General features: G+C 35.7%; 1 protein-coding gene across 1 annotated transcript; it reads right to left on the bottom strand.

Moving 5' to 3' along the window:
* Window positions 1–399: 399 nt before the first annotated feature.
* LOC132556799 (26S proteasome non-ATPase regulatory subunit 9-like) lies at window positions 400–7553 on the bottom strand. Its single transcript, XM_060221244.1, has 5 exons — window positions 7461–7553; window positions 3374–3476; window positions 1937–2139; window positions 1505–1606; window positions 400–492 (listed from the first exon to the last, which is right to left on the bottom strand). The coding sequence occupies exons 1-5, from the start codon at window positions 7551–7553 to the stop codon at window positions 400–402; spliced, it is 594 nt and encodes a 197-aa protein (XP_060077227.1).
* Between the last annotated feature and the right edge of the window lie 8489 nt (window positions 7554–16042).

Raw genomic sequence — 16042 nt, 5'->3', positions numbered from 1 at the left:
CTGATAGTGATTAGGTTAATCCACATCATCCTTTCACAGGCACAATGTTACAACTGTATAACAAAACAGAATAATATTAGATTTCAAAAACCTCAGTTTTGATCTTCAGCAATATTGATATCTTGGTTTCCAAATATTTCTTTTAAGTAAGTCTCCAATTTCAGTCATCCAGAAAAATACTTATTTCAGAAGAAAAAGTCATATAAAAAAACCCTTTTTCCTAAATGCGATACACTGACACAAATAGATCAATTTAACAATAATTCAACCATTACTGAGACTAACACTTGAAGCATAGTTAAAATGTCAGCAAAATGAGAAAATATGAATCAGAAAAAAATGCATTATCAAGTGGCTGTTCTACATGTTTCGAACTAGATATCTCTATATAACAAGGACTCACCCTAATAATCCACGACCACTCCAGGTTTTTGGTGTCAAACTTAATGGTGTATCTTTCATATTTCTTCTCACAATCACTTTCAATGGATTCTAAAAGATAAGAAAAGTCCCATGGGTTTTAACAATCATCTGGCTATAAAGATTTATTAAAGAAAAGCCTAAGATAAATTGCTGAACTACTCCACAGCTTACATAGAAGATATTGTTGGTTCATCAATCCTTTTTCTGCAAAGTTGATATCATATTCTTTATACATGCTTTTCACAAATGCCATTATTCCAGACATATTGCTTGTTGAAAAAGCAAGCTATGGGCCCAATACCATGACCCTTGGCCTTTCGGTTATTGAGAAGAAGTTGCTTAAACATTTCAACACAATTGACACCTGTGAGCTTGAAAGTCGGTCCAATATATCACCCTGGATCTTTTGGTTATTGAAAAGAAGTTATTTTAACATTTTAACACATTTGATACCTGTGACATTGAAAGTGAATCAATGCCATTCATATTGACACAGTTGGTAGCCCTACATCCCAGCATGCCACAGGCCTAATATCATCATCCCTTGGCCTTTTGATCATTGAGAAGAAGTCATTTAAAGACTTCAATATATTTGACCTTTAAAGTGGACTATGGTCAATCATATTAACTAGGAGTTGAATCAACTTTCTGAATTTGAGAAATGTTTTTTCCACTCTCAAATTTGGTTGAAATCCATTCAAGCATTAAAAAGGAGTAGCGCTTTGAAGAAAAATATTGTCTTATTTTCCCTTTTGGGGCTCCCACCCCCAAATGCCTAGGGGTCCAATCAAATTTCTAAATGTAAGAAATAATAGCCTACCTTAACTGATGAATCAGGCCAAATCTTGCAATCCTTCCAGAATGAAGAAGGGGAAGGGTTTTAAATCTAATTTCAGCACCTCCCCTTTGGGGCCTGGTCCCTGTTTTTTGCTCTCATATTTGCTCTTTTGTCAGCCATTTAGTTTTTATCAATAAGTCCCATAATTTATAATGCACAACAAGGAGATCTATATATGAAATAAGAAATTTTACATCCTGTAATTCACAAGAAATAATGATAATGAATGGCACTTCTACTTACGTCTTTGCTATGCTGGACCACTGATGCAATGTTCTGCAGCGACTGGAATTTACTAGCAGTGATCGAACCAAACTGTACAATAGCATCGCCAACTTTCAATCCCTGACAAAGGATATATGTAAAATATTAGAAGGCAAGTCTGTTGTTAAAACCATCAATGAAGTCACGCATGGTTATAAGATTTCTCCACACTTGTTTATGCGTCCTTATTTTCCATATTGTGTATCTGGTACTTCAATGTGATTGTGTAAATTATAAACCATAACATTGAGCCAATATTTGAACCTGTATAAGGAATTATGACAACAAACTGGCCAATGCAAAGTTTACAATTATATATGGAATTGTGAACATAAGAAATACTAAAGGTGAAACAAAATCCTATTTCCCATTAAGAAAAATTTTAAAAATAGATACATTTATTCAACTCACCGCCTCTGATGCTGGGGAGCCCTCATCAACTCTGTCCACCTCAGCAAAGGGAGACAACCTCTCTGCCAGGGCTTGTGCTTGTATACACTCATCATCCTCATTGTTTTCCATAACTTCACCTTTCTCCTTGCGAGCTTCAGCATGGATTTTATACAGCTCTTCTTCGATCTCAGCCATCAATGATTTATGATCATTCTGTAAGCCTATTTAGAAAACAGGTACAGTTTGAGCTGACAATCATAAATAACACTGACAAGAAATATATGTAATATATGTATTTGAAATTCTCTTAAAAATTTGAATCCATTTTTCTATGCAAATATGTTACATAATAATAACAATATAATATTAATTTTTTATACATAACTTTTCAATTCAAGATTTTTTTAAAATCAGATTGAACAATTTGGTTCCATAAGATACAATGAAATTCATACATTTATTATGATTACAATGTACATAATTGGTTTTGCATCAACTTTATATATACTGCATACAGATCTAGTATATATATTTATACAGTATATATAAATGTATGTCATGTAGGTTTAGGTGTGACATTTTGGTGACTAGTAGAGTTCGTACTTTGTCACCAATATCTGTCGAGGGGTGAAAAACAGAAAAAAGTCTCCAGATTTTTGGTTATATGTTACGTTCAATCATGTAGAGCATTATCATGTTCATTTTCTGCATTCCATAATCGAAGTAAAGTTGATACTACTTTACAATGTACATGAAGATATAAAATGTTACAGATATCAAAATGATGTAAACAAACTCACAGTTAGTGTTACAAGCAAGACACATCCCCTGGCGTGCCATAATTAGCTTTTTTGAAGCAAGTTACCATCTGGAAATCTATTTTTAGCAACAGTGGCCTTCATGGTTGACTTTTTGACCATGAACACAATCCCCAACTAAGTCTCCTACTAAACTATCATTGTTCAAGTTTCAACCTAATCAGTCATCCCTAACTCATGTTATCATCTGGAAACCAAAAATCTGTTTTAAGCAACAGTGACCTTTGTTGTTGACCTTCTGACCCCAAACATAATCCCACACTAGCTCTCTAAGTATACTCAGATTGTATCAATCAATTAATTTAATTGGTTATCATCTGGAAACCATCCGGACAGACAGACCACAACAACCACTACAGTCCCCTCTGGTTTCACTGACAGGGAACTTAAAAAGAAAGCATGTTGTTATAAAGTCAATGTCATATCACATGTAGACATTTTTCACTGATTATCTTTTGTTGTAAACAGATCTCTTCTCACATCTGAACAGCCTATGATGTGTCACATACAAAAAAGAAAAAGTAGTAACTCCACATGGTATATTGATGACTCAGATAAAACCAAAGTATTCTGGATCAATGGTTCATGATCTGTTCTCAAGAAAATTTTGCATCCATGTTTCTGTATTAAAACTCACATATGACCTGGTGCCTCGCATGCCTAACAGAGTAGATGTCAATGTCTGACCGTGGGAATCCTTCTTTATCAACCAGGGGCTCCTTCATACCAATGCCCTGTTGCTGCAAAAAAAAGGAGAAGAACATTTATTTTAAAATCAAAATAACATTGGAACATTTCGCCAACCCTTGAGAGTATGTGACTCCCAAACATTAGTTCTGTCTCTTCATTGAAGTGATATGTTTATTTCACATACAATGTATGATTTCTACCTGTATGATTTGTGATATCACTTCAAAAATTTTCAAATGTCAATTAAAAGGTTAACAGCATGTCCTATAAACTGAATTCTATGCAATGGTCATCATCCTTAAAAATTGAAACTTTATCAACTTTGGCAAGAATTAACTTAACTGAGACAAAAACAGCATCCCATATGATCATCATCAAAGATGACGCATTCTCGGCATCCATTGGCTGTCAAGCTTATTGCTAACAATCCCCTGGGTTATATTGCGATAATTTCTGGTGTACATGCAAAGTTTTCCTTCTTGCACTGACTAATCAGAATAAGCAACACAGAAAGGTTTTCCGAACCTGATGTGGACCAAAACTTTAAGTGTTGCTTGGTTCATATAACTCAGTTTTATAGTGATAAGGTTATTAATTAATAATTATCATTATCTAAAATGCTGTATAAAATATACCATCAAAAATGATTTACAGAGATTATTTCTTTAAAATTGTACTTCTAGATTATACTTGATTCCAAGGAAAAGCACATACAATCTGCAATGCTTCTCTGTATGTGGTATATTGTTAGGTAGACTGTCAAGAAATTCAAAATTCACATCTGAAGTTAGAAATGAACAAAACAACAGCACAGAGTTAGATATAGTCTGTGAAAACAGTAAAGATATATTTCTTTCACGAGAGATCAGAGATAAAACATTTTATTACTTTATAGTGGAAGTTTCATCTTAATAAGTTCTGTATAATTTCTTTTTTAACAGTAATCAGTATACCTGCAAGTCTATGAGTTGATTCATTATGCAATATTTTTTTTTTGCTTAAAAACCTCCACATTTCCTTATGCAATATTTAGAGACAGATCCCATTGGACAGTGATACAACATCTTTTCCTTTCCCTTTAAAATGTGAATTCCTTAGTATCTGTTTGCATCTTGTCTACATTAGGTATATTGTGTGCAGGCGAACGTGATGATCAGAGGGGATTAGTGGCTACACCACCCTATGACACTAATTAGTGAATTCATCTGAATATGATAGCTTTATGGTCCGATATCACCTGTAATACAGTTGAAATACAGGTTCTTAACAGAGGCCACCTTTTTTCATTTGCTTAATTACAAATACGAAAACCTATCTGAAAGAGTTAAGAGAGAAACTGTAATAAATCATATATGACAATATTTCTTAATAAAGCACTGTGTTATAAAATCAACCAATCACTTTCATGATCATAGGTCATGGTATTCATTAATAGCAGTCTAGCAAATAAATGAAAATACTTTCGACGATCAATAATATACATTAACAATATTAATATTTAGTGTAAACCAGTGTTATAGGTCTCCGGGTAAAATTTTTATATTTTATACAACATTTTCACTCCAGACTTATATTCATCTAAGTATCCATAGATTATGTATAAGGATAGAGAATCCATCTGAAGACAGAACCACCTGGCATCAGTAACATCAAGATGTATGAAGGTATTCTTATTCTGAACACTCAGTGACTGACGGGAAAGGCAATCTGACAACTGTGAAAGGGCAGTGACAACCTAGATAAACAGGAGACAGCCAGGAGAGACTGAGCACTTGGGCATTTAAATTTAGCACACCTAAACACACTTTTGTGAGAAGGACCTACTTTATTTGCTAGGGACCAAGATAAGGGTAACAAGATACTACCGCCTCCCACAAGAGCAGGGAAGGACGACAACAGACAGGACTCAATGGATACAACCTAGGGCCAAAAAAGGACACAGATATTGAATATTGATACAATCATGAGCAGTTGAGTGTGCAGTTGCAGTAAAGTGTGCAAGAATGAGCTAGGGCTGAAGATCCACAGAGGCAAGATGGGCTGTGCAACAACTCTGAATCAGGCACAACGCACATATGAATCTGGTCAGATGGAGGAGGAGATCCAGGACAAACACCACAGTGATCTCAGCCTCTTTGAGCCTAAGGAGGAGGAGGAGGAGGAGGAATGCAACAGAGAGGATGAACAATGCATTAATTGTGCATGATAGGGAAGAGGAGCAGAGACGATACTCCAACACCAACATTTAGGACAGTGTTGCAGGAAGGTGAAATGACCATCAAACACATTATCATGGAAGCAGTTCGACAAGGACGTGGATATTATACTCAACACCACATTAGCTGGCAGTATGGACAGGAAAATGGAGGCAATGATAACAATCATTTTTTAAATCGGTATGGATAAGTTTGGACTGGAAAAGCAAGGAAACTGCAGGAACAGAGCAAATAGAGATTGCCATGAGGAAAGCATAACCACCATCAAGAGGAATCTCAGGGCTCTGGCAAAGCAGTTCAAGAGAGGAAATGAGAATGAGAGGATAGGCTATTGGAGTTGCAGACCATTATGAGGGGAAGTCTGCTGATTCTGTGCAGGACGAATAGGAGTAGATGTTGAAGGAAAGACAAAGTAAGGAATAGGGCTTTGTTTACAGCAAATCCATACCAGTTTACAGCAAGATTGACATGCAAGTGAGAGGAAGTGGAGAGGTACCCGAGAGAGATGTTTAGTGAATCATGTTGTGAGGAAGATCTTGGAGATCTGACATTCTGTTGACACCAGATAATCCAATATTTATGTAAGACACCAGTGAACCTAAGTACATGGAGGTTACATCGGTAGTTTGAAAGGCAATAGCGGCATCAGCCCCTGGGACGAATGGTATCCCATACAGAGTGTATAAGAATTGCCCAAGGCTTACAAGTTGATTGTGGAACTTGTTTCAGGTAGCGGGGCAGGGAGACAGTGATCACATGGGCATGTATGAGGTTAAAGCCATCGATATCCAGAAGTTTAGTTTTGAAGAATAGAAAGCCAAGGGATGACAAATTCAGGAGTGAAGGCAAGACAATTCCAACTGTCTCTGATAAACCGATCAAGTGCCTTATTAAGCGATTTGAAAGCTGCATAATACTGTATATTCATCACTTGATGAAGCTGATAAAAGTTCATTATGCTGTGTGTCATTTACATTTTATATATCTGCTGTACTAGGGTTAAGTCTAATGTCCTCCTTCTTCTAACAAAATTTACTGTAATGTTAACCAGTGTCAAGATATACAGTACCTTCCAACAGGAAGCTACATGTACTACTGTAATTTGCCATTGAGTAATTGTTATGCATCTAACACTAGTTAGAAGGGTTCTGATTTGTCTTGTAGCAATTTGTTTTTTTTTTTTTTTAAATTTTTGTCTCAACACAGTCGATAGATTCAAGATTGTCAGAACCCTTCAAACTAGTACCACAGAAGTCAGATGTGTCCTATCTCTACCATTTTTAAAAAATATTGTCTACTTCTATGAATATTGACCTATACTATTTCAACTACATGTAGCTGAAAGTTATGTCAGAGTTCTGCATAGCAAAATGAGGTGGAAAAGGACATACATATTGCAAATTACACACATATATGTTTAACATTGAAATTTCTGTGTACAATGTATCACAAACTATCACTGTCTGCATCCCTGGAACATGTTCTGGTAAAATTGAAGGCACATGTGAATTAATTTGCTTTGTTCCAGGAGTACAAAAAAAATGACCAATCACAAGCTGACACACTCCAACCTCAAAGCAATTAAAATATACCATTATGTTACCTCGAAATTGATTTAATGTTCACCAAAGTATCGTCTCGACACCTGTATGGTGCATAACATCATTCAGCGAATCCATTTCAGTCCTGTATCTACTCTATATATCAGTACTGAGGATTACCTGGTTACAAATACGTTTCGTTGTCACATTTGCGCTACATTTATACTAAAGCGTGAATTTCTAATTTATTCGACAAAACAGTTGTTCAAACACTTACAGATTCAAGGACATCATTCAATGCCTTGATTTCAGCTTCAAGTTCTGTTTTTCTTTTCATTAGGTGATTCATGTTTTCCATGGAGGCTGCCATCTTGAATAATGTTAATATCCGGTTTTGAGCTGGACTTAAAATGCGGATTTTGTAATACCTGATATATCAGTCGTACAAAAGTAACACACTTAAAGGTGTCAAAGACTCTTAAAATCGTTATTTACGAAGATAAAACTTCAAAAGCAATAAAATCAAAAACTACATCTTTATCACGAAAAAGAGTACGACAGGAAGATTTTACTTCAATAAGTCAATCAACGATCCAGTAGTGATTTTTTTCATGAGTTTTCAGCCTCTACTAGAGCGAGTCGTTAAAATCCTCATGAAACGGAAAATTTTAAGAATATTTGAATACATAATTATGCATTACAGAGGTTAAATTTCACTTCATCATATTCGTCAGATCACGAATTAATTTCTCGTTAAGATTTATGATTAACATTTATCAATAGCAATCAATAAATTAATTATTCTATGTTAACTATTTGCTTGGTTGTGGCACCATCAAACCATGTTTTTAAGTTTTAAGCAACAAGTCCGTAATTTGTTTTCAAGTCTAATATAATGATATATAATGTACTCAATACGATACTAGCACCCCAGCAGAATTAAATCGTCCTTATTTCTAGTTTTGAAAGTCAGCAATATCAGGTCAAATCAGAAACGTATTTCTATTTTTCCTAGTTGTTTCAAATGTTAGAAAATGCATGTTTGTACCAATATTGATATTTGATTACAATGACTGTATAAGATAAGATAAGTTTATGCTTGTGCAGGACTTAATCAGTCTTCTATACAAGACTCATACACAACAAATAATAAATATTTTTTTCAATATATCTATCCGGTCTTGTACTTTGATGTCAATATTCGATTGTTGATTTGTAATTAAAGAAAAGTTCTTGTTTTTTCCGGTGATTATCAAGCCTAGTGTTAAATGAATTTACAGCTGAAACAACGTTTTCTGACAGACTATTCCAAATCGACACAGTTCCTTACTGAACTTTTCATCATGAAGAGATAAAGAACTTTCATACTAAACTTTTTCAATATTTTTTATATCTTTGTACTTGGTCGTTAATTTACGTCTACCCGTTTCTACATCTGTTAGAACTGCTTTGGTGTGTAACAAATCAGTTACTATTGTTCTCAAGCATGTATTTTCAGGATGACACTCGAGCTCTCCCCTGATCAATGTTTTGTTATCTAATTATGTACCGAGGCAATAACGTCATCTCCTGTTAATGGTTTAGTGTATGTGTTTCTTTAAACCGGAAATGGTTTACTTATATTTCCAGATTTCTTTACCCTGGGTAACACCTCTTTTGCGTCATTAATCTCTGTTATTGACCTGTCTACATGTTAGTACGGACAATGGTCAGCTCCTTTATACATATTCGTTTTGGAGACCTATCTGGTAGTTGGATTACCAGTCAGCAAAGGGACAACACTACGGATTACCGAGTGCGATTAGAAGTATGCCATTCCATTTGACTTATAAATTTAATATAGTTTGACCTCCGACTATGAATTTTATTTATACATCGGAGTACCAATATGTACGGCCTTAATTATCACCACTCGCGAAATTGTCATCATATTGTGATTTACAAATTAAAAATAAAACTCCTTGAAGAATAATAACCATTACCACAAATGAACTTTGACCTTTTTGTTCTGTATCTCATCACACAATATTCCAGAAAAATCGTAACGAATGTAACACAGAACAAAAAACCGTATCAAAATTGTCTCGAAACGTGCTTTTCACAACGTATAAATTGAAATTTTCTGTACGGTGATTTTATTTTCTGTACGGTGGTTTTATTTTTGAATATATTGAATTGAAAATTCTGTATCAATTGGAGTTAACCCTGCTTTGTTTATATACCGTTAAAAAGTTCATAACAACCTTTTCAAAACAAACAGTAGAAATCTCAATTCTAAATTTGATCTCGCATACTTTTGTGACAGATATTTTCTGTTTATTTAGATGTTTTTTTTTTTTAACAAAACGCGTGTTCAGTGAGCTATTCGCAAATGAAATATCATCCTATATCGAAGAGAGTAATTTGTAAATCTGCGGCACTAAAACTGTAAATAATATTCCGTTTTGCCAATGTATTTTTTATGATTTGTCGTTTTAATTTATAAGAATTGTTTTTGTAACGAACATGAGATTCCCTTTTCACTGCTCGACAAATTGGCTCTGGTCAGACCGGTCAATGCAAAGACAGCGTTATATTTTGTAGTGAACGGAGCACATGTAATTAACAAATGGACGGTTTTCACAGCTCAATGAACAAACACAAAAGCTAACACCAGGCTTCCCTCTCTAATATGCCCCTGGGCAAAATGCCTGTTTTTTATTTAGAATCCGAGACTTACATATTTCTGTTTGATCATGTCTGATTGGGAGGGAAAAGGTACCATTTGATAAGATATGTTTTGTCAGGGACGTATAATAATATAATTTGTATTATACGTCCCTGGTTTTGTTCAAATTGTAGAAACAATGTAACAATAATGAAATTTGGAAACTGCCACACGTAACACCGCCCGAGGTGTGAAAGTTAACTGCCATGTGGTGTATACCAATTAGTACCTATGTTCTGGACACGTGATGAGCCAAGTGGTATATGGGGCATTTCGGGATTGACGTAGACAAACGTCTGAAATATGAGCTGTGCACAGATAATGACAATAATGCTTGCCTGATTCGTCATTATTGTTTTATTTAATGTAAGTGAATCGGTCAATATATATTTATACCAATGGTTACAAATATCAGTCGTAAACTGTACATATGTCTTTGAAATTGTATTGTGTATACGAACGGAATGTATAGTGACAAGCTTATATATAAATGAATGATGTAAAAAAAGACGAAAAGATTAAAAAAAATAAAATAAATAAATAAATAACAGAGACATAAAAATCAACTCCAGTGATTGTTGATATTCACATACTTTGAGCTATGTTTTGGTTTTAACTCTGCCGCTATGTGGAAATGTCGTTTATATTCCATTATTCATTTCGTTAATTACATATGAAATCCTATTTTTTTAAGATATCAAATGTACTTTAATAAAAAAAAAATAATATGATTATTTACTACATGTAAACAGCAGTCCGTCTTAATTACTCACCGATATATGTTCATGTTTGTCTCCAAAAAATCTTCAATTGCTAACAGGACGGAACACTACTTACTCAGATGTGGTACTTGTGATTAATTGTTTTTTATCTCCTAACTTATAATGATGCACTTTCTCTCTATGCACCTTTTGAGAGAGAGAGAGAGAGAGAGAGAGAGAGAGAGAGAGAGAGAGAGAGAGAGAGAGATGGTAACCCCTGGAGTATGGAAGGTCGTTCCAGGAGTACAGAGAGAGGAAAGGAACGTAATACCTGGAGTATGGAGGATAAAATATATCCTCTAGCTCTAGTCAAGCTTAACTGTCTATATCTGTACGAGTTACCTCACTTGCATCAGTAATTGTTCTCTTCGGTCCTTTTGGTTAGTGGCGGAGTGTTGTGTAACTCGACAGAATGTTGGTTAGTGGCGGAATGTTGCGTAACTCGACAGAATGTTGGTTAGTGTTGCGTACCTCGACAGAATGTTGGTCAGTGGCGGAGTGTTGCGTAACTCGACAGAATGTTGGTTAGTGTTGGATAAATTGACAGAATGTTGGTTAGTGTTGGATAACTCGACAGAATGTTGGTTAGTGGCGGAGTGTTGCGTAACTCGACAGAATGTTGGTTAGTGTTGGATAAATCGACGGAATGTTGTTTATTGTTGGGTAAATTGACAGAATGTTGGGTGGTGTCAAGTAGGTAGTCAGGAGTGTTGGGTAGGTCAGGAGTGTTGGGTAGGTCAGGAGTGTTGCGTAGTTAGTCAAGAATGTTGGGTAGAGTTAAGTAGGTAGTCAGGAGTGTTGGGTAGGTCAGGAGTGTTAAGTAGGTAGTCAGGAGTGTTGGGTAGGTCAGGAGTGTTGCGTAGTTAGTCAAGAATGTTGGGTAGAGTTAAGTAGGTAGTCAGGAGTGTTGGGTAGGTCAGGAGTGTTAAGTAGGTAGTCAGGAGTGTTGGGTAGGTCAGGAGTGTTGGATATTGTTGGGTAGGTAGTCAGGAGTGTTGGGTAGGTAGTCAGGAGTGTTGGGTAGTGTTGGGTAGGTCAGGAGTGTTGGGTAGGTAGTCAGGAGTGTTGGGTAGTGTTGGGTAGGTAGTCAGGAGTGTTGGGTAGTGTTGGGAAGGTAGTCCGGAGTATTGGGTAGTGTTGGGTATTTAATGAGGAGTGTTGGGTAGTGTTGGGTAGGTAGTCACGAGTGTTGGGTAGTGTTGGGTAGGTAGTCAGGAGTGTTGGGTAGTGTTGGGTAGGTAGTCAGGAGTGTTGGGTAGTGTTTGGAAGGTAGTCAGGAGTGTTGGGTAGTGTTGGGTAGTGTTTGGTAGTGTTGGGTAGGTAGTTAGGAGTGTGGGGTAGGTAGTCAGGTGTGTTGGGTAGTGTTGGGTAGGTAGTCAGGAGTGTTGGGTAGTGTTGGGTAGGTAGTCAGGTGTGTTGGGTAGTGTTGGGTAGGTAGTCAGGAATGTTGGGTAGTGTTGGGTAGGTAGTCAGGAGTGTTGGGTAGTGTTGGGAAGGTAGTCCGGAGTATTGGGTAGTGTTGGGTATTTAATGAGGAGTGTTGGGTAGTGTTGGGTAGGTAGTCACGAGTGTTGGGTAGTGTTGGGTAGGTAGTCAGGAGTGTTGGGTAGTGTTGGGTAGGTAGTCAGGAGTGTTGGGTAGTGTTTGGATGGTAGTCAGGAGTGTTGGGTAGTGTTGGGTAGTGTTTGGTAGTGTTGGGTAGGTAGTTAGGAGTGTGGGGTAGGTAGTCAGGTGTGTTGGGTAGTGTTGGGTAGGTAGTCAGGAGTGTTGGGTAGTGTTGGGTAGGTAGTCAGGAGTGTTGGGTAAATTGACAGAATGTTGGGTAGTGTTTAGAGGGTAGTCAGGAGTGTTGGGTAAATTGACAGAATGTTGGGTAGTGTAGGTTAAATCGGCAGAGTGCGTGATAATCGACGTGGCAGTTTTTACAAAAATATCATCTTTCTTGAGAGAAAATATACATGAAGGAAAGAAAAGATTGTTTTGTTAGATCTTGTAGACATGTTTTTGATATCTGTCACTAATTTGCATATCGAGTCTACAGGGATCACTATAAATGGATAAAAGAACCAATTTAAATGACTGATCAGTTGAATACTTGTGTCCAAATGCAGAAGACCTTAAATGTGCCCGCGTGCTCCCGTCGCGTGCCCCACTATTACCCCGTCAGAAAAGTTCGGCATTCTACAGTCAGGAAATATTTACACAGTTCGGCAATCAGCTGCCATTTGTGTTAGACGTTCGAAATACACAAGTTTGCTGTTATAGAAGCTAACATTTAAAAGAAGATACACACTGCGCATAATCAGACCTATATGTTATTAAGAAGCACCTTATCTCCCTCTTCTGTTTTATCATATTCATTTGTTGCTCGAGATACTAATTCGTATCTGATTGCCGTGCTCTGATTAGATAGATATATTTCTATACTGTTTCCAGTACTGTTACCAGTTAATGATAAAATTCCATAATCACTATAATTGTTAGTAAAATACTAGTAAACGTGTTCAGTTATTGATATTTAAATCTAACTGATCTGATTAATTCACTTCTTCAGAAGCAAAACATAAAAAGTGAAAACGAAACCACCATGTGTTGCACTTGTATGTTTAAATTATGTTATTTTGTTTTTTAAACACAGATATAATTTTGCATTGAACATAATGAATTAAGAATGAAGTCGGGAGTAGGGAGTGGGGATGGGAGGTTAAACAATTTTTGTTCCATACTTTTTACCGATATAACGGAATACAGAATTACCTGACACGATACATATCCTCGTTGTGTGAGGACCTATATTACATCTATTGTACAAAAATTAGGTAAATGACACACAGAAATAGAAATAAATCACATAACTCAGTAGTGATTTCCTTCTAGATGTTGCAAACATATTAACTGAAATTTCTCAACGACGTTTCCATACATTTTCAACAAACACTTTCAGTATATTTTCACATGTACAATTTTAACGGCGCTAAATTTTGAACATCAAAAAACACAGAAACATACATAAATGATAAGTTAGCAGATAGTTTCGAAGAAAGGACCGTAAATTTTGTGGTCTTATTGTAATAAAAATAAGAAAACTTGAATTTTAATCAAGGGAAAAATACACTAAAAACAACAATAAAGAAACACCCCCCCACACACACACCCCGCAAAATAAAAAAAAAGCAAAAAGCATGCTATACATATAATTTTACATAGCGTTAGCTAAATGAGATTCCATTGCTTATTTCGTTTTCTTTGTAGATAAACATAGCCAAGAAACAAAGACTTCGCGATTTATCAAGCTTATTTGATATCTCGTTTGTTGAAATACTTTTTCATTTAAGATTTAAGGTATTGCAATATTTAGAGGGCAGATGTATGGAGATCGATTTGCGAATTGCATTTAGGACTTGAGCTACAATGGTGACTTTCCCGAAAATTCAATATTTGTTATATAATTATGAACATGCCTAATGAAATCTAAGGCTGCATACATGTACCTAGCCCTGCATACTTGTACGTCTTATTCATTTAAATCGTTTTATGCTTATATCAAGTCACTAGTCAACGGAGGAGACACTCCATGTTTTAAATTTCCGTTGAAATGTTGAAATTTTCAGTTTAAATATTTCCATATTTACTATGTAAGAGTCAAGGTTGGCTTAAATGTTTCAAATTGTTACAACATAGCTATTAGTGTCATTTTTTTTATGAAAACGGAACTCAATTTGGACACTACCAACTTCAAACGATCTATTAATGATATCAATTATTAATGATTTTTTACATAACTTGCGAATTTCGTTTGTACCATTCTCACAGATGAGACGCGGAATATTGTACAATAACTACATAGTGACTGTAATGTACAATGTGTTTCGTCGCCGCCATCTTGATATGTCCCCTCTGAATCACGCACAACCCACAAATACACAACATAAACATAAAACAGACACAATAACAACGACTTACACACAATATAACACATGTTACATCAATAATACAAAGGAAAAACAAAGTCTAGGTGTTCGAGTAATGTGAACTGATTTTATCATTGCTGTCGATGCAGAACTGGTACAATACGTAGATTTAGCTCGTATGAAGTAACATTTTCTGTAGTGGTTTGTGGTCTACTGAAGTCATAAGCACCTGTGTACGAAATGTAAACATGTTTCATGCCGAGATACATGTGATTGCTTGGTTTTTTATCGTTTGTTTAATATGAAGTGTTAACAACGTTCTAGCGTGGGAAACACTTTAGTATGGAGAGCTGAAAGGGCAAACCGAGTGTTATCCTGTCAGAAAGTTGTATGATATATCGTATGTAACACAACACGGGATACTGTTGAATTTAATTCTCTTGAATGTTCTGAACATCTTTGTTGAGGGACAAATATGAACAATTGAAATTACAAATCAAATCCTAATTACAAAGAAATGATATTCACTGATAAAATCATCAGTACATTTGAATGTCAGGAGAATATACATTGTTTTGTTTCTGTTTCTTAAAAAGACATTTTTAGAAGTGCTTCACATCGTTGACCATAACCGCTTCATAATCAAGAAGTAGTGTGTTGTTAGAACTTTCCATAAGTAAATGAAAATTCATTTTAAAATGAAACTCACCCAAATGTTTTTCAGGCCAATTGATTTAGGGAGGCGATGACCTTACTACTTTTCCAAATAAACAGAAAGCACATTTGAGTTAGAGACAGGTATACGGTTTACTTACATTTTCTAAATAAACATATAAAACCCATTTTGAAATCAAATTATGTTTTGCTTTTCTTTGGGAAATAGATGAACGACACGAATTTTACTGAAATAAATTAACATTCTTACGTTGTATAAGTATATACCGACGTTTTGATGTAATTTTGTATAAACACTATGGTTGATAATTAGTTCTGGGTGCAAACAACTTTGGAGATCAGTTTTGTGACAGGTATCGATGATAGCTGTCATTGTCGTTAGGTACATTCATAAAGATCGAGAAACCAGACATGCAGGAAAATTCGATATCTGCTATTTTTTTTACCGGCTGTACATATCGTCTCTACTTATATATAGGGTACATTTGACGTTTAGCGTTGAAAGGATACAAAGTTTTATTTTTGGATTTAACGTAAAACAGTAGTTAGTCTGTCAATGACCTGAACGGATACGGGGCGGTGCTATTTCAATCAGCTGATTTTGATACAGGCGACACGTGGGGCCCAATTAGGGCAATTCGTTTGAAATATACAATAACTGGGACATCACCATGGTGAATGCACTTCAGATGATTATTTCATTCTTTGATTACTGTCGACTTAAAACTATGAACCCTTTTCAATGACAGTACCTAATTTTAAAGAGCACACTGCTGTAAAAGTATCAGCAGAGGATCGTGACTTC

Source organism: Ylistrum balloti, unplaced genomic scaffold, assembly GCF_031769215.1.
Source record: "Ylistrum balloti isolate Yb309-2 unplaced genomic scaffold, AGI_CSIRO_Ybal_v1 Utg370590, whole genome shotgun sequence".
NCBI classification, from domain to species: domain Eukaryota; kingdom Metazoa; phylum Mollusca; class Bivalvia; order Pectinida; family Pectinidae; genus Ylistrum; species Ylistrum balloti.
The sequence above is the reverse complement of the archived record's forward strand: the minus strand, read 5'-3'. Positions and strand labels throughout refer to the sequence as shown.